General features: G+C 38.4%; 1 protein-coding gene across 5 annotated transcripts in view; it reads left to right on the top strand.

Annotated features, from left to right (window-relative positions):
- Window positions 1–25,547, top strand: part of LOC121289979 (F-box only protein 11) — a 133,335-nt gene that overhangs the window by 34,978 nt on the left and 72,810 nt on the right. For 3 of the 5 annotated variants that reach the window (XM_041210009.1, XM_041210028.1, XM_041210019.1), the window contains 2 exons: window positions 13,611–13,738; window positions 24,878–24,959. In XM_041210009.1, the coding sequence (XP_041065943.1) occupies window positions 13,611–13,738; window positions 24,878–24,959 (210 nt within the window). Of the gene's footprint in view, window positions 1–7,259; window positions 7,279–13,610; window positions 13,739–24,877; window positions 24,960–25,547 lie in introns of those variants that run through there. The other 2 variants (XM_041210040.1, XM_041210051.1) reach the window with 2 other exon arrangements.

Here is a 25,547-nt window from a genome sequence, read left to right as displayed (position 1 = left end):
GAGACTTACTGCAGGACTTTCAGTGAACAGTCTATTTGTAGGGCAAGCAAAGTCTATTTCGGCAGCAATCTATATAAAAAGCTCACGAGCAAACAGCCCAAAAGCCTATTTGAACCGCTGGAACATCTCCTAATAAAAAGATGATTTCTGTAGCAAAAATGTACGAGTGTATTTACATACAAAGTATGAGTAAAATCATTTCCAGTTACTTAGCAGTGATTGGCGGGGAATTACTCAATCATCTTGCTGGCCAGGAATAGTGGTGTCTTTATATGTGACCAGTGGTCTGGTGTCAAGTAAAGGCCTAACACTTTCCTACAGTTAAAAAAGTTAAACTTTTAATGCTATAATAGATGACTATTTCAAGATCTTTTTCACCTTCTGAATGCAATCGCTGCCTTGTTTCTTAATAGCATTCCCTTGCCAGAAAGCAGGAAAAAGAGTAACTCTAAATTTCTGCTTGTCAATATACCACAATGAGGTTAGGCATGAACAAGGCATATTAAGCAATAAGTCTGCTGAAGGCCACAAGTGAAGTGCTATAAATTGGCTTGTGTATTTTTTTATATTTTGAATTTCTCCTCTTTTCTCGCCCTCTCTGCTTGGCATGTGGTCATCGCTGGTAAGTGCAGTATTTCCTATTCCCTGCGGAAATTAAGGATCAACCACCAATGTGTGCGACTTGTGTTGTATGTAAGCCAGACTGAGCACTAACAACAGGTTCTGTTCCCTGGAGGACATTAGTGAATAAGTTGGATTTTTAGGAGAGTTCGCAATTTTCATTCAAAAGTACTTAAAAAAAAACTTATTTGACGGTAAAGTGCTTTGAAATGTCTGGCCATGAACGATGCTATATCAATGCATGTCTTCTAAAAATTTTATTATGTTTATTTCCTGTTGCTAGCCCTTGAATTACTAGATTTTTTGAGTTCGGTTCCGCAATTTGTCCTGGTGAAAATTGAACTCTGAACCTTTCGGAACTCACTAACATAATCTCATGGCTACCATACATAATTACACGGGTACTGATGGCCCAGAGATTTCTTTTGACCGTTCTTTGCATAACGTGTGTGTTGGCAGGCAATTAAACTGGAGAACAATATAATCAGCTGGTTCCTGCTCTTGCCTGACATTCACAGGTATGCAGTTTCAACTAGGAGTTACTGGATGGTCATCTGGAATTTCTAGATGCTTCCATCAGCCCTGGGATGCTGAGGCCAACTGATTCCATGTTTGAGACCTTCTAAATTAGCACAGACTGGCTGTTTAACTTGGGGCCATCTGGTTTGTGAAGCTCTTTGCTATGGCTTTGCTTGCATTTTAAAATCTTTATATTTTTAGCGTCCAGAGTATAGTGTACTGCAATCAGCCCCTAGTTCATTTGCAATAATGTATTTCAATATTGTGGTTGCTATTTTTGTCACTATGAAAGGTGAACTTGGTTGCTGTAACATAATTTTCTTGGCATTTGTATAGTTTCTAATGTTAGCCTCACTCGTGAGTCAAGGTAGTGGGCCTGACTTGAGTCAAGATTGTGAACTCGGGCCTTAAGCACATTGGTTAGGCTGGCATTTAAGTGCAGTACTAAATGAGGGCTGTAATTTTTTTGTGGTGGTGTTTTTTATGTGAGATGTTAGGCAGAGATCGCATCAGGTGGGCATCAAGGATCTCATGACATTATTTGAAGAGCAGCAGGGAGTTCTCCAAGTCTTTCTGGTTAACAGTCATCCTTCGACCAGTGGCAACAAAAGCAGGACTGGGTTAACTAGGCTTTGTTTAATTAGCTATTTGTAGGACCTTGTGTGCAATTTTGTTGTCCTGTTGGCCAATGTAATTGACTGGGCTTCAAAAATTGGTTGCAGTGCACTTTGGGATGCCCTGAGGATCTGATGAGTTGTTTAAGTGAAATTTCTTGTAGGACCTTTGTTTGCATAGTGTTATTTCTTTCATAACTCTACTTTGTGAAACATTCAGCTAACAGCTTTGAAATATATTGTGGTTTCAAAGCTGCAAATTAAACTTCCTGCGGCTCAACAGCTGTTGAGATCCATTACACATTTATTTTTACACGATCTTTCAGAAATAGCACAGTTTAAGCATAGGTGACATTTTAGGGACTCTGTAAAATGTGCATTTTCAGTTAAATTGCAGTGGAGAGGGTGTTGTCAAAGAGAATGTGTTCATTTAGTAGGCACAAGAAATTTAGTTGCCATAATTTCCTGGAGGAATTGTTTGCACTAAAACATCGTGTGGTTTGGACCTAAATGTATTGCATCTGTTAGTTTATCTGGGGATGAACTAATTAAAAGCTGGGCTGAACTGCGATTAGTGGTCACTTCAGTTATGCATGTAATATGTTAATCTTTATGTTGTTGAAATGCCATTTTGCACAAATTAATATTCTGACCATTTTTCTTAGATTAGATTATGATTATAATTCTTTTTTTCTTTTCTGTGCCTGTGTTCTGCCAATATGACTTATCCTGTTCATTGGGCTGTGTTTAGTGCATGGAAACATTTTTGCTCTGAAAGGACTCAATGCTGTAAAAGCCTAACCTCGGTAAAGGACTGTGTCATTAAATGTTTTGACAGACTTAACGCAAGAAGTTTGATAATCAGTTTGCGAATCTTTTCCTGGCAATTGCAGATGTTCTGGACACTAGTGTTTCCTGTGCATTTAGTGTAATCTTTAGATGTTGAAATGTTCCCTCTGAACAATTGTAGAGGCCAAATTGAATTTAGCAGCCATATACAGCCCACATTTTTTTAAACCAATATAATGTAAGATTTACTGCAAAATTTAAATAATGCAATATCATTCCTGGAAGCATGCAGAAAGTTGTCTGTATAGGTCAGGTACAGTTGGGAAGTACATAAGCATGAATGAAACCATTTTGCAGTTGCTTATGGCCCTGGCAGAAGATGGTGGTATCATTGTGTTATTTTGGTGCGGGCATCAGGGTGTTTTAGTAGGGATTTGCTAAATTCCTGTTCATTATGTGGACAACTCTTGGGTTTGACATGTGAAGATACAGGAAAGGAGTGCAGATGTTTTAACAACTTGCCAGTTTAGATGGAACAGCCTGTGACTGACGACTCGATCCAGAGCGTTTTTGTCTGTTCATTCCTAGTGGGTGGATGCCAGGCTACAGCAGAGCTCATGCATGCATTTTGATTTACTGCAAGCTGGGAGAATCCGTCTTAGCCTGCTCATTATAGACAGTGCTTTGCTACCAGGCAACAGGCCAAGTATGCATATGGCAAAGTGGGGGAGGGGGGAAATGATGAAAAAATTCATCACTCTAGCACCCTTTAGGGCCTCCATTCAGAGGGGCTGAAGATACAGGCAGCAGTGTGTCCAGGCTGAGTGGAGCCCTTGCATTGTCTCACTGATAGCTGGAATTTGTGTAGATTTTGCAAGACAAGGTGTGTTTGAGGCCATTTGGAGCTGGCTTTTTTTTTTTGCTCCAGGTGGAACCTTATGATTAGCGTCTGTTACCCCCTCACCCCCAAACTGTGGTCCTCATTAGTAGTTGACTGAGGTTATGCTTACGTTTGCTTTGTAAATTCTTAGTTCTCCATGGCTTTGTTGCCCTAATGTGCAAAGCAAAACTTAGCGTGAAATGTAAACATTTATTTATCAGTTTCAAGATCAATTTCAACTCGAATTATTTGAGAACCACACCACTTTTTAAATTTGTTCACCAGTAAAGCCAGCCTTGAGAATATACTGGGGGGTTGCCTTTTTGAACTGCTGCAATCCAATCTTGTTTATCTTTAATGGTTTGATGCAACTTAGTGGCTTTCTGCACCACTTCTGAAGGTAGCGAAGAATTAACCACATTGTCATGAGACTGTATTACATAGGCCAAAACATTAGTGAACTTGTTTTTTTACAGCCATTTGGCTGCTTATGATCACTGTTACTGATGCCAGGTTATTCACAGATTTCAACAACTGAATTCAAATTCTCAAACTACCATGGTGGGATTTCTCTGATTATTTCAGACTTCTGAATTAGTAGCCCAGTAGTATAACCAGTACACAACTGTACCCTTTAATTGCTGGTTTAATACTTTTTAATTGGTATAACAGATTTCTTTATTTCCCTTTCAGAAATGTAGCAGATTTATACCAATAGGTGTCAGTGTACATGTATGTATGGCAGCTAGTCTTCTCGGCAGATAGGACTGCTCTTGTTTTGTCCATGTTTTAAATATGGGTGGGGGTGTGGATGCAGCCTGCATCACAGTTTATGTATGTCGTTTCTTGCAGAAAGGGGCTCTTCTGTATGGTTGTTTGCTGTGGTTGATCCTCTGTTGTAGGCAAATACTTGCTGGTAGAAATTTGACATGCAAGGAAAATTGGCGCTCTTCTCCACAGCAGGCATCCTTAACCGGAGTTCGGCTGGAAGGTTTCAAAGGTTCTGTCGAAAATAACCAATATGTGTAGGAGAAAAAGATTGCCCTGATAATCATCAAATCAGATTTTGGAGCTGGGACAAACAGTGGCCAAGTTTCCTTGTCTCTCAAGGGATGCTGTCCAATTGTAGTGAATCAGAGCTGGGGTTTCTATTTGCACAGGTTTTGGTTGAAGTGTATATATGTGTTTTAAAAAAAATCAAGCTGGTGCGCCATAAGATGATGGCTGGTGTTTGGACGCAGCACGATGGGTGGGCAAGGGTGGTGCAGACCAAGGAAATAAGAGGCTGAGCATTATATTTCCTGGACTTTAGAAGGTTAAAGGGTGGTTTGATCAAAGTTTTTGGGACATTAATGAGAAAAGAGTTTATCTCCATCTACCCTACTTGTGCTGGTTGGAGAGTGTAGAACTAAAGGACCGTAGTCTAAAAAATTAATCTGGATGTTTTAGAAGTGAAATTAGGAGTCACATCTGCACAAAAAGGGCAATTGAAGCTTGGAACTCTTCTACAATGATAGTTGACTGCAACAACAATTGATGCTAGCTCATTCTTAAATTCATCTCAGATTTAAAATTTTATTAACCAGCGACGTTAAGGGATAAGCAACAAAGGCAGGTATGTGGAGCTAGGTCACAGATCAGCCATGATCTCATTGAATGACAGAATAGGCTGTAGGGACTATACGTCCTATACCTTTTTCAATGTTCATATGAGTCATTGCCCAGTGAGCAACAGAGAAAGGCAGTGATTTAAAGTTTTAACTCTAGTTCCCTGGTGACATGATTGTGTATCAAATTAGTTGGCAAAATTCTCCACTTTTGTATTTTTGCACTTCTGATTTCTCCATAGTTACACCCTATGTGTGTCTTTTCATGCTTCCACTCCCTGACATCGAATGACTGTTGTGCCATTGGAAATTAGAATTGTGTCCAGAGCCGTATTTATAACAATATGCATTTTTAAAAAAAAATTTGATTAAGGCACAAAGAACTATCAAAGATAATTAGGATAATTAAGCAAGATATCTGTGGTTAGTCAACGTGGAGGAAAGGAAGATCTCCGACCAAGAAGGGGAAAGACTAGGTGGATAGCAGTTGAGTGGGTAAAACAAAAATGTTTGTATAGCTAACTTTTGTACATTTGGTGTTGAGTGTCCCTGGGAATTTTTATAAGGATTCTGTGCCATAATACCTTCCTGTACTCAATAAGACAGCACATTAAGAAAGCTCCTATCTTGTAACTTTAGGCTTCACGAATGGCCCATGGATAAAACAGGTGGTCCACTTATTTGTCAGCGTTGATGTTACATTGTAGTACAGAACTTATCGTGCAACACTAAAAGTATTATTTAAGTACAAAAATTAGTTAGACAAATGTTATCTTTGCTTTACTTGACTGCTTGTGCACAGAAGTGCTCAAGTTTTGAGAATACCAGTGTCTTGTGTGGCCTGAATGTAGAAATGTCATTTTTTAGCCCTGAATTAGCTAGATTGCTCAGAAATTACGCCAGCTTCTGCACCAATTGTGCTGATATGATGTAATGAAATTTCATGTGGTATTCATGAGGGCACAAACTACTGCAGTAAGCCAAAGGTAAATGCAGTGTCACCTCAGTAGGGGTGTTATTGAGTAGGTTGCAATCTTCCGCCTTGGTGCCTCACTCTTGAAGCCCTTTCCACAGCTGCTGCTCAAAAATATTCTCTGCGCATTTGGAAGGTCATTCTCGCGGCTTAGTCCTGAAGGTGTGGGGAGAAGGCCAGGTCCAAACCACCTCAGGTGCACTGCGACAGACAGCGCTTTGGTTAAGTATAGTGAAGGTTTCAGTAAGAAAAATTAAAAAGAAATTGCAAAGAATACGGCGTTCAAATTGTAGAATTCTGCGTGAGGATCAGAGGCAGTAAACTATATATATATACATTTTTGGGTGTAAATCTATGCTAGTATGTTCACATTAATCTAGCTAACTCAGCCATGCTGATGCTTTGCATGGATGGTAAACTATTTAAGTTTGCAGTAGAATGTTTCAGTGGATGTATTTCAAGAGCAAAACAAATGATTGAGGGAATTTGCATGTTGCAATGTTTCAGTTTTATGCTGGCACAGTTGTATAAAAAATGGCTGAACGCCATACCTGAGCTATAGTTAGCTGAAACTTTCCAGGAGATTCCAGCATTATTGGGTGGAAGACCAAAGCTTTCTTAGTACTTTAGGGCTCTACAGCTGCAGTTGTTTGAAGCTCTCAGCAGTGTTTGTCCCTGATTTCCACCTAAAGAACCATAAATATTTACAGCACAGAAGAGACTGTTTGGCCCAGGTTTGTGACAGTCCTTCTGTGGTAATCGAAACTAATCCCACTGGCCTGTCATACTTAGCTCTGCTTCAAATATTTATCCAATCTTTCATTAATAGATAGTTGTCTCTGCCTCAGCTACTTGCTGTGGCAAAGCATTTCATGCTTCAGTCTTTTGTAAGGAAAATTTTCCTGAACCCATCTCTCTCACTCTTACTGACAAATTTAAATTAATTACTTCTTGTAATTGACTCCTCATTTGGAGGTATAGTTTTGGTTATGCACTTGATTCCTAGTGAAATAATCCTGGAAAATCATTCTCCACAGATCTTGCCAGACCTGAGTTTTTCCAGCATTTTCTGATTTTATTCCTGGAATCTCAAGTCTGACTTTCTAGCTGTAGTTTCCTATCCTAGTGAATCTATGCTGTATGTTCTCTATTGCAATAATAGATTTCACAAAACTGGACTAATGTTTAACAATATGATAACTTTTCTGCTGCACTTTGCTTAAGTTCAAAATGCTGTTGGCCTTTTTTTATAGGTACATCTACCTGCATTTTCAGGTAATTATGAATTTGAACCCATAGATCTCTGTTCTGAGTGATTCTCTTAACTGTGTGTTCCATTTGTTGTTTTTTCCCTTCCAAAGTAATGATCTTTCATTCTTCTGTGGAGTGCCTTTGGACATAATATTAAGTAGGAAAACACTATATAAATGCATGTTGTTGATCTTGAAATGATCCTTGTTGAATTACAGGTTCCTCCTGTTTGCCCATTCTGCTAGCCAACCTTTCTAAAACCTTACACTGCTCATTTTTTGCCACACTATCTACTTTTGTATCATTAGCAAATAATATGATTGTACTCCTTATACCCAAGTCCAAGTTATCTATATACACTATGCAGAGAACAAAAGTGGATTAAGCACTGACCGTTTGGAAGGGCACCACTTCTGGCCCTGGGTGAACAGGGATGACATTTTGTTGTGCCATGATAAGATTATATGTTCTTAAGTGTTGATTACTTGTCAAATTACATTTTGGAAACAATATAAGCACTGTTGACCATCCGGTCCAGTTATCCTTACTGCATGCACCAATATCAGATGTTAGGATGGAACAATAATCTCAAACATTTCATTCATCACAACTGCAACCTAGAGATTAAAATGAAAAAGTGCAAAAAAGTAAGCACATTGTGACTTTAGTGACCTTTTGAAAGAACTAACCATTTAGTCCAATTCTTCTATGCCTTTTAACTTTTTACCATTTAGTGCTTATTTCCTCTCCTTGGCCTTATTTCCAAAAAAAAACATCACACCCACTCTAAGTTTCATTTGGTCTCTTAACTGCCCAGCTAATGCATTTCCTGCTATAATCAGTTACAATACTTTTCAGTTAGCCCTGTATCTTTCGTGTTATGTGCTGATTGTGATAATACCCCTACCCAAATCCAGATTTTTGAAAAATAAATTATATCTATTTTAAGAGTAATGGCTCCAACGCACTCCTGAGGGAGTTAGTTATCCTTCCATTCTGAAAAAATATCCAAAAACGGCTAGTCTTTTCTGTCCTTAAATCATCTGCTATCCATAGTTCTGATGAAAGGTCACAGATCTATCTACATATGCTGCATTAACCTGAGTTTTCCAGCATTTTTTGTTTCAATTTGCTAGCCATAATGCCATTCTCCCCTTAATGATGTCATCTTTTTATTAGGAAATTTCCTCTCCACCTTATCAAATATTTTTTGAATCCATGCGCACAACATCCAGTGCTGTTTCTTGGATGTTTCCTCACCTTATAATGGAAAAATAATGGTGACAACATTTTACCAATTGTATGTAAGCTCATTTGGGAGCAATGTGTGTTAAGGAGAGAGGAATAGGTTTCAAATACTAGTTAGTAGTTATCCTGCAGCCAGTACATTTTTATTGTACTTTCAGGTGACCTTTTGATTCTGATTTTGAAACTTTTTTTGGGGGTGGGGGTTGAGTGAGGAGGAGGAGAGAAATGTCTGCCACATAAGTGGGGGTAGAATTGTGCTAATGTTTCCTCTTAAAGCTGCAGCCAAAACACCTAGCAATAATAATTTTTAACACTAGTAGCAGTTAAATCAGTTATCAAAAATATCAAAGATTTGGATCCAGTATTTATATCCAGCTTTTTAGAGGCTGCAGGATTTTAACAGGCCTGATTTACCAGTGGGCATTGAATTTGTCACGTGACCCTGAGACTGCTGGTCAAATGGCCTCGTTTATAGGTTGTTAGGTTTGGAAAACTAATCAGGCCACTTGTACTCCTACTAGCATCCCATAGCAAACGTGTCCTTGAGTTTTCTTCCTCTCATACTCTGGGACTGCCAGAGAACATTTAGGAAAACCAGCCTTGCTTCTGGCCTGTGCATTCTCTTACATTTTATTTCCATTTTTTTTCCCTTAAGTGTGTAAGTTTGCAAAACTGAGTAAAAATGCCACATATTTTATGGAAGGTAGCTAAGATACCTGTGGTTCCTTTTGCATTCTATTTGTTTGTTTATTGCCCACAACTTTACAAATGAGGTTAGTTTGCAAAACAGGCTGTGGATTTTGTTAAATTGACATTCAAATTCTGTGTTTAATTGAAAGACTAGATGAATTGGTACAAGCCGAAGCTGTACAATGGCAGCTTTTGCTGAATGTGAATATATTTGCTATGAAATCAGTTACCATGATTCTCCAGCATGCTTAAAAAAACCTTAGATGTTAAGAGACAATATGAGAAGTGCTGCGTCAAAGCTGTAATAATTTATAAGAAAACTCCAAAATGCTATGAATTTATCTATTGAACTGTTATAGAATAAGTAAACAAGTTAATGACACGTATCAGTTGCATAAGAATTTAAAGATGCCCCCAATTTAATCAGTCAAACAATAATCCTGTTCATAGACCTTATGAAGTGACTAATTCATTGCTGGTGCTAACACTTCAATGGAAGTGCATTTACATTTCAAAAAGAAGAAATGTCAAGTTTGGGAAATTAGCTAAATCAATATTTTTTGTAAAGCCCAAAAACGCTTAACTTTCACTTGCATAGAACATTTAAAGTAACAAAATGCTTGAGTGTTCCACGCAATGGGAGTTAGCTGGGCAGATATGAGGAGTTTGAAATGGTGCAAAAGGTGTAAGCAAAGAGGTAAATTTCAAGGAGACCTTTGAAAATCAAGAGATTGGGGGGGTGGGGGGGGTGTTGGTAGGAATGTAGCAACCTGGAGGAATTTAGGAAGAGAATTGCAGTGGTTTAATATAGGTTGAGTGACTTTGAACAGAAGTATGGAGTTTATTTTTTGTTAGTGGTCATCAAGTGGAGATCAGCAGTAGAATTCTATGAGGACTGTTCTCTAGTCTGGACAAGAAACACCCCTGTGATTGGCATGTTTTTTACAGGAGCCCTGAAAATGCTGAAAGTCTTCCAGGGACCTTATGTCCTACCTTGTAAAAGATGTCTACTACTCAAAGGTAAATGTTGCAAAAAAAAGTTTTAAGAATGACAATTCTTTTAAATCAACAAACGTAGGAGAAAAATCTAAAATTCAATAGAAAATTTGGACCCGACAAGAACTCTAGGCTCTGACCCATGCTTTGGTGCTGCACTGGTTGAGATTGACTTTACCAGTAGCAGAAATCTCCTGTTTCCATATGAGCCATCTGCTGAGGCCTCATGTTCTAGTAATGCAACCAACATAACTTGGAGCAGGGGAGCTATAAGGTGAGGACTAAAACTATTTCCAAGTGTGCCCTTGTTTTATCTGTAAATGCTGCATTTTCTTTCGCGATTCATGTTCATACTCATAGTTAATATTCCAAGCAAATCAATCCAAGACTGTCTGCCACTCTAACTTTTTGATAATAAAACTTAACTGAGCTGCAATATAGCTTATCTCACTATTTTAATGACTAATTGCCCTCTGAAAATAAAGGCATACCCTTAATAATCTTTGTTTATAATTTGAAGACTGTAGAATTTTATTGTTACCTTTTGTAGGGACCTTTTTTTGATTTTTGGGATGCGTTACTATATTAGAGGCACTACATAAATGCAAGTTGCTCTCTGACTTTTCAAAAATTAAATTCTCCAAATGACTTTCTGGATCAGTACTCTGGTACAATACTTGTCACTGACCAAAGAATTCACAGATCTGTATTGCGGTTGCAGTTTTTTTTGCCTTGATGCCCCTGGCAAGAGTGCAGAAAAATTGCTTCATGCTGCTTGATAGCAACCTTGTTCCCAGTGGCAATCTTCATTGGAAAATTTCCATGTTTGAGCATCAGTGAGCTTGCCTATTGCCAAGAAAAAGCTTGCACACTAGTTGGTACTGCATTTGGAAAAAGGATGTGCCCATTTTCAAATTTTGTGATTACAGAAGATGATTGCTTGATGACCTCAAGTACTCTAAGAATTATTGTGTAGATAGAGCTGGAAAGAGAAAAGAATGTAATTTATTGGAAATGTCTCTCCCTCGAATCTGAGCTGAGTGGTTGTACTTTCCAGCGAGTGAATATTTTGGGAGTGTTACCTTTGAATAATAGGAAGAGTTCCAAATTTGAGAGAGAGATTTTGACTTTGATATAAAATGAATTTTAGTTGAGTTGCTTTTTTTAAAATCCAGTCTTCTGGAATTTTGGCTTTTTCATAACTTTGTTTTATTCATGATTTTCTTGTATGTCAGTTTCCAGAAACGCAAATTCCTTTTTCAGCTGAAATTAACATGCCAGACGCCTTTGAATCACGGCTGATGTTTTTGACAACCATCAGTCTCTATTCCAATGGTCCCCTGGCCAGCCTCCCATGTTCCACCGTCCTCAAAGAAATTGAGGATTGAACTCATCCAAAGCTTTGCTGCTGGTGTCCTAACTTGCACCAAGTCCCATTCAAATAACCCCTACCCTCCCAGTGTTCATTGACCTACATTGGTTCTCAGTCTGACAATACCTCAGATTTAAAATGCACGCCCTTGTGAGAATTGTCCTTGAGCCCTACAACCCTCATGCCTGTGTTCCCCTAATTTCGGCCTGTTGTGCAATTTAATTGCTCCACTGTTGGTGACTGTGCCTTCTACCCCCTAGGCCCCAAGCTCTGGAATTTCCACCCTAAATACTCAGCCTCTGTCTCCATTTTTCTCCTTCCCCCTCACTTAGGTTGCTCTTTAAAATCCACCCTTTTGTTTATCTGTCCAAAAAATGCTGGCTCAGTGTCAAATTTTTGATTGTACTTCAGATGTTTCACTACATTAAGTGCACTATATTGTTTTTCAAATATTCTGCTAGATAGTCTGGAGGCAATGGTAAACAATAAATACTTGTTGCAGATTGCTCTAGTCGGTCGAAATGATAAAATGATATGCTGCACCATTATTTCAGGAGGGTCTACTTTACACCTAGATTTTCTTCCCTTTGACCCTCCTCTCCTGCTTCAGGTACTTTCCCCCGCATCCTCACCTCTCCTTACCCCAACTCATCACAATTGACCTACTCTGCTACCATCATTGGTTTGAATGCCCCTTGAATGAGCGTACAGTTATCCTCTGTTACCTTGCAACATTATCCAAAAGCCTTATCAAGACGTCCATTGCTGCTTTTTTCAAGCAGTAATCTCAATTTTTCAATCCTCTTCCTGTCCTTTTGTGCACCATGCCACCTATCCTCTGGAATCACTTCTGCATCTTTCTTTCCATCTAGAATTTTTTTAAAAATCTACTTCAGATCAAGCTGCTGGTCACCCCTCTTAATATTTCCACATATAACAGCATTTTTTTTTTTGGATTATGTCTCAAAAAGGGCCATGGGACTTGTTCTTTTCATGTTAAAGGTTCTATGTTAATGCACATTGTGTTGTTAAATACAGCATCCTAAATTAACCACCCTGAAGCAATACTTGAGATTGGAAGCCATCTCTTCTGCCTGGTTGCTTTTCTCCCCACACGCCAAAAGAATTGTGGGTATGCTCAATAGACTTCCAACATAGCGTCTTTGCAAAAGCTGAAAAGCATGGGATTGTGTCTAATCAGGATAACTGCTGATCGAGATGATTGAATGTTAAGTGAGTTACTCAGCTGCTGGAACCTTTGAAGCATCATGTTAAGGAAGGCTACTGTTCAAGAATCAATGCAGGTTGTAAGAAAGGATGGTATTCACCAAATCATAGAATAGTACAGCACAGAAAGAGAGAATTCGGCCTATTGAGTCTGTGCCAGCCCTTTTGAAGAATGATTTAGTCCTACTCTCTGGCCCTTTTATCTTATCCCTGCAACTTTTTTCTCATTCAAATGTTTATCCAATTCTTTTTTGAAAGCTGTCATTGAATCTGTTTTCACGCCCTATCAGGCAGCACATTCCAAATTCTAACTACTTGTTATATTGAGGTTTTCCTCATGCACCCTGTAGTTCTTTGACTAGTCACCTTAAATTTGTGGCCTCTGGTTATTGAGCTATCAGCATTGGAAGCAGTCTCTCCTTATTTACTCTATCTAAACCCTTCATGATTTTAAACAGCTCTATCAAATTTCCTTTTGGTCATCTCCGCTCCAGTGCGAACAACCCTAGCTTCATCCTTCCCATGTAACTAATCCCCCATCTTTTCTGTTCCCTCTCCAAAGTCTTAACACACTACTCCACTTGGGGTCAAACTAATGCTTTACCAGTATTCTGGAGTTTTATCTAATTTAAATTTTTGTGGGGCAGTCATTAAAAGTTTTTTGTAGAACTTTGTCTCAGGAGATGGAATTGTTTTGGTGAATTATACAGTAGAATAGATTGACATCTTGTGTGGTGCAAAGGCCTTTGAAGGAAATAAAAAAAAAAAACCCTCCTACATACTTTGTGTAAAAACCCAATTCTTTTTCTCTCTCTATTCATAGATGAGGATGTCCCTGCAGACATGATTGTGGAAGAATCAGGACCTGGTGCACAAAACAGCCCATACCAGCTGCGGAGAAAGTCACTACTGTCTAAACGAACAGCTTACCCTACAAAGAATAGCATGGAGGTGAGTCACTTCACAGGTTTAGAAAAATATATTTTAATGTCCACTCCATCATGGCAAAAGAAACTTCCCTTTATGTATGTTTTATCTGTGGAAACATGGCCAATACTGTGACTATATTAACAGTTCCCATTTTGTTATTAACCAGAAATGGAGGAGTTCTTGTAGGGTGAGATAGACATTGTCCCTCTTGTGTACCACATATTTGGTTCAATTTTGAGGGGATTAATTCTCCACAGATGGAGGTTTGCATACTTATGTTGGATATTTATAGGTACAGCCTTTAGATTTAAAGCAATACCTTTTCTGTTGATATGAAAACAATCATATATCTTGTTTCATTTCAACAACATACACTATATCTTAGTTTAAAAATAGATCTAATAAATCAAATTAACAGACTTCAAATTAAGTGGAGTAGATTTTGATCTGAAAGCTTTAACTATTTTTGAAATAATTCAGATGTAAACGTTTAAACTTAAAAATATTGGACCATGAAAAAGAAATGTGTGTGTTTGGAAAGTGTGTGCTTTGAAACTATAACCGCTATCTATTTTGGAAGTTGTTGTTTCAGCCTTAAAAGTGTTTATTCAAATCTCACGTCTACAGCTCTGCAAAAACTTTCTCTATGCCAGAGGGTTGTGAATGCTCCATTTTTGATTGTTTAAGGCTGGGATAGAAGGATTGTTGGCTTCTCAGAGAATCAAGGAACTTGGGGAATGGGTGGGAAAGCAGAATTGAAGCCCAAGATCAGCCATGATCGTGTAGAATGGTGGGGCAGGCTCGATGGGCCATGTGGTCTATTCTTGCTCCCATTTTTTTTTGTCCTGTTCTGAGCTGATAATTTTCTTTTGGAGCCAGAGGATTTTGCATGAAATATCTGGGTACCTGGAACACAGTATTCATTCCATGAATTTCAAAGTTGCAAAGGTGTTACATCAAGTGGGATGCAAACTATTCTGTTTTGGATTAAGTATTGTACATACACAGTAAGCTACATCTTTAAAATATTCAACTTTTGTGAAGACAATGTTGGATGCCATGGTAGTTTAATACTCTGAAGCCATTTGAGGGAGGTGGTGTTCATCTTTCAAGAGATCTTTAATCTTTCTAAAGGGCATCTAAAATTTACTTTGGACCTGAATTTTTGTTTCAGCTCTTGTCTGTAACTCCCTGCCCCTGAAATTAATTTGTTTTCTCATGAGCTTCAGAATTTTCTGATTAACTCTGACCATTTTGTATATCATCTGTAATCCTATGTAATTGTGGCCAGTTCTGGGCCCGACACTTCAGCGAGGCTGTCAAGACCTTGGTGCATAAATGAATTACCAGAATGGTACTGGGAATGAGGGACTTCAGTTTTGTGGAGAGATTAGAGAAGCTACGGTAGTTCCCCTTAGAGCACAGAAGGGCAATTCAGTAGAGGGATTCAAAATCTTGAAGGGTTTTGATAAGAGTAAATAAGGAGGAACTGTTTTCAGTGACCCAAGGTCGGTAACCAGAGGACTTGGATTTAAAGTGATTGGCAAAAGAACCAGAGGCAACGAGGAAACAAATTTTAAGCAGCGAATTGTTATCTGGAATGCGCTGCCTGCAAGGCTGGTGGAATCAGATTTAATAACTTTCAAACTGGAACTGAATAAATAAGGGGAATGTTTGCAAGGCTATGGAGAAGCTGCAGGGGAGTGGTCCTAATGGATAGATCTTTTCAAGAGCCAGCACAGGCACAATGTGTTGAGTGGCCGCCTCCTATGATTCTACAAAATGCATAGATTAGGCTACTAAAATGGCATGCGCCTCTACCTTGTTAGTCAACAGAAGATTAATGGTTGATGCATCCTATAACCAAAAGATATTTTGGGATTTCATAGTTGGTATACAGATCTTCAGTGAATCTTAAGAACACTCTTGCTGTTTTCAAAAGGAACAAATGCTCTGATGAAGATTCTGGGAGCCCTGAGAGCTTGTAGTATAAGTTGTGATCATTTGAAATTTGGCACCCTTGCACTTGTCCTGATGAGTGCAATATGAAAAGCTTCGGAAACACGTGTCGCTCTTCAGCATCTTATTCAGTATTATTTTTTGTTTCACTGTCTTGGAGATTCCACTTCAATATAGATTACCTTTGCAGTCTACATGTCCATCACTCAATGCCAACACCCAGCTTCAAAGAGATGCACGTTAGCAATCCTTTGCAATGACTAAGGCCTACGACTGCTGCTTGTGTTATTTTTCAATATTGAGTAACGTTTGCATTTATATAATGACTTTAATAAAACATCCTAAAGCACTTCACAGCAGTGTTGTCAAACAAAATTCTACAGAGCTACATAGAGATATCAAGAATGGTGACCAAAAGCTTGGCCAAAAAGCCACATAAGGAAATGTTAGAACGAGGAGGTCAAGACATTAAAGGGCTGAATTCTAGAGTTTAGAGCCTAGTCGATTGAAGACATGACTACCAGTGGATTGATGAAAATTGGAGATGTGCAAGAGGCCAGCATAGGAGGAGTGCAGATGATTTTCCATCACCATGCCATGTAACTCGGTGTCACATTTTTGTTTGATAGTGGTCCTGCAGAGTACCTGGGCTTATTTGATTTGTTTAAGGTGTCTTATAGTGCAAGTTATTGCTGTAAGGCTGGAAGCGGGTACTGAGGTGGGAAAGGGTGAGGTCACAGAGGGAATTGAACACAAGGACGAATTTTAAAATTTTGGGGCATTGGTGGACGGATAGCCAATGTAAGAGCTTTTGTGGCTTGGGGTAGAGGGTGGAATTGCTAACGAATAATGGCTTTAGTATATCCAGTGTTTCATTGAGGAACTTATGGCTCATCTAGGATTGGATGTTGAAACGTGGATAACAGATGCTGAGAGATGGACCTGGGTGGTGTTATCTTAAATGTGGAACCTGGCATCGCAGAGGGGCAGCAAGTAAATGTGAAATGGAGGGCAAAGAATGAATTCAGAGGTAACTAGGTGTAAGCAGGAAGCAGAGCCATTGAGCCAGGAGAGTCTCCAGCACTGACTGGTTAGGCAGCAATAGAAAAGGGTGAGAACAGTCATAATGGAGGAGAGGATATGGAGAGGATGACCTGGTCAACCATTGCAAAGGCTGCAGAGGTGAAGAGAGGTGAGGAGGTATGGGAGGATGGTATTTATGATTTTGGGAGCTTTGAGTGTTGATTTTAAGTGTTGTGGTAGGGATGGAAACCTGATTGGAAAAGTTCAAATATGGAGTTGCCAAAAAAAATGGGCACTAATTTGGAAGGCAGCAACACATTCAGGATCTTTGTATTTGAATGGGAGGTTGGTAATAGTCTATTGTTTGCAAGGATAGAGGAGTTCAAGGTTAGGTTTTTTTTGTGAGGGGGTAATGGTGATAAATTTGAAAGGCAGTGAGAAAATGCCTGAGGAGAGGGAGAAATTCACACTGTCAGTTCACTTGAGGGCCAGGAGGAAAGGTAGGTAATTTATTTTGTGGAAATAGGATTGAGGGGGCAGGATTTTGATTAGCTTAGAGAAGACAATCAGAGAAAATAAGAGAATGGTGTTGGTGCAGATGATTGACAGGGGACTTGGGAAACATTGGTTTAGTAGGCATTGGAAATGAAGGGATGGTCTCTGTCTTTTTGACAAAAGTCTGAACTCCTCACACTTGTTGGAGATGATTGAGGAGGAGGAAAGAGATGTTTGGTAGTGGAGAAAAGAGAAGCTGGGGCTTGTATGCACAGTGCAGGAGCAGAGTTTTGGCAGAGGAGGGCAGGTCCTGATAATGCTCAATGTGGTCCAACCAGATCTGGTGATGAATGGTTAAACAGTCATGTGTTTGTCTTTTTTGATGTTTATAATTTGGATGGAAATCAATTTGATTTCTGGTTCTGGTGATGCCGCTATCTGTGGTTTTTCAAGCTAGATGCCTCATTAAAAATTGTTGCAATTCAACCATCTTGCAAAATGGATTAGCCTGCAAGTAGCAAGATAATTGCTATTGTCTTGAAACTTGTTCTCTGACAAAATTCCAGCTGGTTGACTGGAAACAGATGTTTCCTTCAATCTTTTAAAGGTTTGGACACAGTGGAATGCTACTTGGCACATGAACTAATTTGAAGTTAAATTTTAGGAGCATGCCATTTGGCTCTACAAGTATAAATTAAGGGTGATCATATGAGAAGTATTAATTATACCTCATTTGATGTAGTGTTTGTAAAGTTTTCTTTCTCTTGTGTCTCCAACTTAAATTTTAAAATATTCGTGTCTATTTTATCTTGTATCTACTTTAATTTTTCATGTGTTGCTGCCTTCTGAAGAATGGAATTATGACTATATAAAGCCTTTCATGTGGATTGGTGATCACGTAATTTGTCTGAATTGAGGATGAAATGCTGTTTAAAAGGGAGTGTCCTGTAATTTTGAGTTACATTGGCGCCCATTCATTTCCTATTGAAAGTTAAACTATATTCAAATAAGACCTAGGTTTTAAAAAAAAAAGTGGATATAAAAAGGAAAATATTATTTAATGACAGTGTATTCTTAATGTAGCATTTAATCCTTCCAAACAATCTGCCCTCTTGCTGCCTTATCAAATGCAGTGATGCTCTGCTTATTTATGGATAATAGGTTCTTGCCTTGAGTGTCTCTGGCTTATGTATAGCATCTGAGATCTTTAGGAAACCAGCTTCCACTTAACCCGGCAGCATTTTAAGACGTATTTAAAATTAAGCAGCTCCTTCCAGGTGAGGATTTAGGAAAGCGTTGCTGCCGTAGCATTGTAAATAAGGTAGTGTGATGTATAAAACACTGCTTATTAACATTTACTCTAGTCCAATTAAAATCTTACAGATAAAATCTAGTTATTCATAAAAATATTCTTTCTACCTCCTTAATACGAAGTGTAATGTGTACAAGACGGGGGTTGGAAGGGAGGATTACATCAAGTGGAGGCTCAGTGCTCAAAAGAAAACCTGGTAAAGAACCAATGGATGAAGAGAGTGGGGGAAAAAACAAAGGAAAGGAGTGAAGAAAAAATAAAGGAGAAAGCTTTTGGGCTCCAAGCTCCATGATGTATTGTTACTGGATCCTAATATATAACACACACCATTGATGACGAATTCTGTTTTTGGGTTTCACATCTCGATGGGGGAAACATTGATAAAAGGTGCCAGGTGCATTCATGTAAATATCTTGCAACTCTTTGAACATTGCATATTCAAATCTGAAGGCTGTGAGCATGCGAGAATGAAAGAGTTAATTTCATATAGGTTGCTGTCCCACCTCAGAATTACAGGATATTAGTTCTTTATCAGATGAGTGCAAATGAAACCAACCAGTCAACAGGCTTAAAAAGTAGCTGGCAAGAGTTAGGCGAACTGGAGCTTGCACTTTCAGATTTATCACCAAAAATGCTTCACTTGAAGTTGTACAATCAGGTTTATGCTATCAGTGTTTCGTGGCCCCGAAGTAAAAGCAGCCTTTTGCAGGTAAATTGGGTGTAACAACTGCAGGGTTCGTCCTGTTTTGTACATAATGTTTTTGAATATAAATAGTAACTTAGGGAATTATTTAAAACAACTTTTACACTGCTCAAATGTTTAATTTTAAGTTACTTTTCATTTCTATTTCTCTCATCTTTCCTTACCACCTCTCTACTGCCAGTGATGACTTGTGGAAGGTGGAATTGGACAGGGAGTATGCAGAGGCCCTTTGGTTTCTCACCCGAATCATTATTCTTTATGTAACCCTGGACAGAGAATATTGATTTGGAGGCTATTTGATTGTAGGAGCCATCAACCCAGCTGCTCTTATTAGGGGAGATTTCTTCCAAATGTTTGGGTGTATTGAGACTGTAAATGCCTTGCTTGTAAATGCATTTGGAATTTTGCTGCACCCAGTGTGCAGATGAAATGTCACACTGAGGTAATTGCTCACTCAAAGTCGATCCAGCTAAAGTCGCTGAACAGCCATCAGCAGTAGTTGACCTACAGTAATTTTTCCTTGTAGCTATTGCCAGTCGACTGCTTTGACTGCCACCACAACTATGGCTAAAATTTATTGTCAATGTTCCCTCAGAGTCTTATCCAAGTCTATCAAAACATGCCCTTTGACTCATTGCACTGTTCAACAGCACATATTGCTGCGAACAGCTTTTTTTCAAGAATGCTAAATGTCAAAGAACAATCAAGATCACCCCTGACAGACGGATGTCTATACGGAATAATCTGCATCGCTACATTGACGTGCGAGCAGACATTGACTACTTGTGGAAGCAAAAGCAATGCCAGATATCTCACTAAATCAGTGTTCGACATAGTGACGAGAAAGTAAGCTAATAAATTAGTCTTCTCATTGGAAGCTTGTTCATAAAAGTACACATTGTTTTTGTTGCTTTGATTAATAGCAAGCTAAGTTTCTAATGCCTTGCGTTTCTGAAATTTACTCACCAACCCTGTGAGTGAGGAAAAGATTGAAATGTGGCCTTCACATGAAAAGATGGGACGCCCCTGGGCTTGAGGGATTCATGTAGAAATTTGAAGGCATGGTAAGTAATTCTGAGGGCCAAAGGAAACAGCAAAGGCACATTGATCAGATGAAAATATGGACAGAAAAGTGGCAAACAGAATGCAATGTCAGTAAAGACCAGGTGGTATATTGTGGTACAAGAAATGTAAATAATAATTATACTTCCCAAGTGGAGGAAAGTTCGGTGGTGTGGAAGACCAGAAGGATTTGAGATTCAGGCTTAGGATATTAAAGCAGCATGTCAAGCTGATAAGGTTGTTAAAAAGCTTATGGAATATGAGATTTGATGTCAAGTGCAATAGAATACAAATTTTTTAACAGCTGTTCTACATTTTCTGGTGACACTTGTACTCATTATTCCATCATCATTTGTAAAAAGTGTTGCAAAGTAATCCATGTAACATCTCCACTGTAACACTTTCATCCTCCACAGCTAGATTTCCCTCTTCAGCCCTGAGTCCTGTTGTCCCGAACTACCCTCTTTCTATATTTGCATGAAAGTTTTGTTTCCTCTTATTTACTCGCCTTTTTAATAATCTCATTTTTGCCTTCCCACAGTACATTCTGTATTTGATTTTATTTTGTATTGTTAAACAACTTTACAGAAAGTTACGCTCTGATTTTGTTTCCTGGAAATAAACTTAATTTGGTAACACTATGTATTGCCTATTTGAAAATTTGGCTCCCATCCTGCATGCTGCCTGTTAATTGTTCTGCTTGGTTATCTTGGGTCAGTCCCTGCCCTATCTCAGTCTTTTGTCTCTTTATTACCCTTTTACATTTTTACATTGAATCTAGTTATGTTGTGGTTGCTGTTTCTCACTTATTCTACACAAGTTATTTGCCCCACTTCACTTTCCAGAACTAAATTGTGCAATCTTCTTGTTAGCTGTGAAGCATACAATTCTTTGCATGCATTCTGAAATGCACATCCCAGACCACAATTATTATACTTATGCCAATATTCCTATCTTGTGATATGAAAGATCATTAATACTGTGCTGTATACATCTCGGTGATCAGATGTTCTCCCCCACCATCTCAACCCCACTAGTTGTCTGTAATGCGCATAGTGAGTGGATGGAGTATAAAAGTGGGGAAGTCTTGCTACAACTGTACTTGACATTGGTGAGACCACACCTAGAGTACTGCATACAGTTTTGGACTCCTTACTTAAGGGATATACTTGCATTGGAGGCATTTCAGAGAAGGTTCACTTATGTATCTGTGAATCCAGATTTCAATTATTTGAAACATTGATCCTTTATTCTTTGAACAAGTTTATTTATTTTAAGTTTTTGATATGGGACCATAGGAGCAGGAGTATACAATTTAGCCTCTGAGCCTATTCTATGAGATCATGGCTTAACTTTATATAGCTGCCTTCGCTGCATAAACTCTTAACACCTTCGGTTAAAAGAAATCTATTGATCTCAGATTTAAAATTAACAATTTAAAATCACTAGTTTGATTCCTGGGATGAAAGGGTTGTTTTATGAGGAAAGCTTGAGCAGGTTGGGCTTATGCTCATTGGAGTTTAGAATAATGAGATGACACTGAAGCATGGAAGATTATTGGGGGGGGGGTGGTGCTGATAGGGCGGATGCTGAGGTCTAGGGGGCACAGCAGGCAGGATCATGGAGTTATGCCTACGATCAAACCAGCCATGATCTTGTTGAATGTCAGAGCAGACTTGAGGGACCAAATGGCCTATTTCCTATTTTTTATGTTGAGATAATTGTACTGTTTCATTTTCTATTCCTTAACCCCATCCATACAGACTTTATCATAAACTAGCCTCAGGGCAGTAGCTAAGATATAATTCTTTATTGCTGTTCTGTCATTTTTTTGTCCATCTCTGTCTCTCCTGAAAATGTTATAACATGAAATTTTTGATTCGCAGTTCTGTTATGTCTGCAATATATCATAAGATTCTGTGCTTGCGTATTTATCAGTGCTGCTAACTCTCCAATGTTTTTGATGCTTTGTGTATTCACTTATGTATCCGTGAATCCAGATTTTAATTATTTGAAACATTGATCCTTTATTCTTTGAACAAGTTTATTTATTTTAAGTTTTTGATATGGGACCATAGGAGCAGGAGTATACAATTTAGCCTCTGAGCCTATTCTATGAGATCATGGCTTAACTTTATATAGCTGCCTTCGCTGCATAAACTCTTAACACCTTCGGTTAAAAGAAATCTATTGATCTCAGATTTAAAATTAACAATTGATTCTGCATCAGTTGCCTTTTATGAAAGAGTTCCAAACTTCTACCATCCTTTGTATAAGTGTCTCCTTTATATGTCCCATGCTCTTTCTACAAGTGTTTTTATTTCTCACTATCTCAAAACCCTTTTCCTGTTCCTTGTATTTTTCTTTAATAAACCTTCTGTATCTGTTCTACCAGCTTAGTAATATTGCTCTAAGTTGCAATACTAAACTTTTCCTACCCAACCGTCCAAGTTTAAATGATCCCCCATTACACTGTAGCAAGGAACTGGGCTCAGAATCTAAATTTTGTACTAGAGATAATGACAGATAAAAATGGCCACCGACTTATCGGCTGATTGCTGAAATAGCTGATCGCCAAATTTAATTACCCTAGCCATATCAATGAGCAGCAACACCTGCCTTAATTTGTTAAACAAGGTTAATAATGTGAATATAGTGTAAGGAAATTGATTACACTTCTCTTGGTATTTTGTTTACATTGTCTCAGTTTGAACATACATTTTGACAGAGCATTTCATTTTGGGAGCGGATACTCATACTTTATGGAGCAGTCTCACATTATGAACAAATGTCTTTGTAGATAGTTATTGGGAGGGTCCTCCAAGAACATGACTGGCTGCAAGTGTTAATATTTTGACATTTCTCTGCTTCCTTCTAGTGAGTTGGTTCACCTTGAGATGTTCACAATAAACCCACTGGATTTTCAACCTTCATGTAAATTGACCCTTATTGCAGGCTGTTAGAGTGAAGCTTTCAATATGTTCACCACCTGGTCGTCTTTACTTTTTTCAATTACAAATTTCTTTGAAAATGTTTTGATAGAACGGAACAAGTGAGGATAAATATTTGATTATTATGAAACATGATTTATTGAAAGAAGATTAACCAAATTTGAATTGGAACAGTTTTATCAAAATCCTGTTACAGATCATCTAGATATAAAAAGTGGGCGTGGCAAATCAGGCTGGCAACAACATGGTACTAATCATCAAAAGCGTCATTGCTCTTTGCTTGTTTCAGATAAGATGTTAAGGTTTGGATCCTCTTAAAATAGCGAGTTGAGCCAAAATATTGTCAGAATATGTTACTGTTGAGGTCACTTCATGCTGTCTCTGTAGAGTAGGCATGCTGTTGTGCCATCAGTTAGACCAGTGGTCCACAAACATATCTGATTGAAGGACCCTCTTACAAATGGATTAGTAATCATGAACCACTTCTATCTAAATTATAATACACTAGAATATTCAATGAAACTGCAGATGGTAAATTGTGTTTTAATAATTCCTTTTAAGAAAACTGGTATTTATTTACAGAAATCAGGTGTGGGTGCCTGCTTCTTACTGCAGAGTCTCTCTCCTTGGTGTGATGTTTGACAATACCCATTGTAAATCATTCTCCACTTTCAAAAGGGACCTATACTATTGTAACTCAAAACCACTAGGTACTTAAATGTCCTGGTCAAGGACCTCCCACCTAACCACTCTTCCCTTTATAGAGAATCAGCAGAAGCTGGCTTTATTTTGCACCACTTAGGTGCAAAATGTTAACTTAAGCTCGCAGAGTAACTCCAAATTAGACCTGACAGCCTTGTATAGATGTTTTATATTACTATGCAAATATTCTCCTACCTCAGCTGTCACAGTCAAATTGTTTTGCTGTGTGCAAGTGAAAAAAGATGCAGTTTTAATGAAGGGGGGGGAAATTGAAAAAATAAATGCCTAATTTGTCTTGATTCGTTGAGATATATGGCAATTTGGCAAGGATTATTTCAGTTATTAGCAAGTTGCAAACATTTGCATCATGGGGCACTGGTGAGTGAGTGATGGGCAGTCACTGTTTTTTCCTCAGATTATCAGCAATAACGCACTGGTCCATGAACTTGATGCTGATGAGTGGTATGTTCTTCATCCGATCACCACACAGCATCTCTAGCCATCCTTCATCTGGTTATTTTGCAGACCCCCAGGAAGTCTCTACAGACCCCAGTTTGAGAACCACTGAGTTACACATCTCTTTTAGTTTTTGCAAGTTGTTGCAAAGATTAGTGTTATTCCTCTACCAGGTTGAGTAGAGTTTGTGCCTCTGTTTTCTCATCCAACCACGCAAAACTCTTGACATCACGGAAAAATTGAAAGGTTAATAACACCAGAACTTCCTTAAGTATCTGCTAACTCCTTCATCCACAAAATCTAATGCAACATGGAGAATTTGATATGTTAAAATGGAGGGCTTGAGTGAGAACCAAGTTTACTGTAAAATAACATAATATACTATTCCCACTTCTAAGAATAGAATATGCATTTAATTTGGAAGTTGTGGTCCTTAAGTTTTATATCATTGTAGTTGTAAACTCAGTTAAAGTTATTGCCTTTTTACTATCTCCTAGGGTGCTTCCACTTCAACATCAGAAAATTTTGGTCATAGAGCTAAGCGTGCAAGGGTATCGGGAAAGTTACAAGACCTTCCAGGTAAGCAAATTATGAGCAACATGACAAAATAGTTTAAAAATGTGCTTTCATGATTCCTTTATTTTGATTCATGATTCCTTTATTTTGATACATTTTAGTCATATTTTTCCTTCCTGAAGTGAGTTTTTAAGCCAGCAAGAAGTTAATTTTTTTCCTGTGGTCTGCAGCAACTAAAGAGAGAAGAAAGAAGCATAATAAAACTTTGGTGAATGTTTGGCACGATTCTAGGTCATTGAGATTTTGAAGGTCTTTGGTTCAGTTGCTAAACTGTGCTGATTACAATTGATACAGTAGTGGCACTATGATTATTATATAGGTGTCTCTGGGCCAAAATTGGGAGTTATTAAGGGGAGGGGGGTGGTGTTGGAATTCAATTTTGTTGCATGAAGACTGGATTTATTTGCCTGTGATGTTGCTTGTCATCTTCCTTTTTTTGCCTCAGTGAAATGGGACATGGGGACTTAAAATCCAAGCAAATGTAAAAGTCAAAGTTAAGAAAAGGTAGCGATCTGAGTTGTTATTACTTTTGATGGTTACACATTGATAATGGGGATAGCCGTACTTGTTAGAAGAAGAGCAGGTGGGATA

This window comes from Carcharodon carcharias, chromosome 2 (genome assembly GCF_017639515.1).
Source record: "Carcharodon carcharias isolate sCarCar2 chromosome 2, sCarCar2.pri, whole genome shotgun sequence".
NCBI classification, from domain to species: domain Eukaryota; kingdom Metazoa; phylum Chordata; class Chondrichthyes; order Lamniformes; family Lamnidae; genus Carcharodon; species Carcharodon carcharias.
Note: the sequence above shows the minus strand (reverse complement) of the source record. Positions and strands in the feature narration are given on the sequence as shown.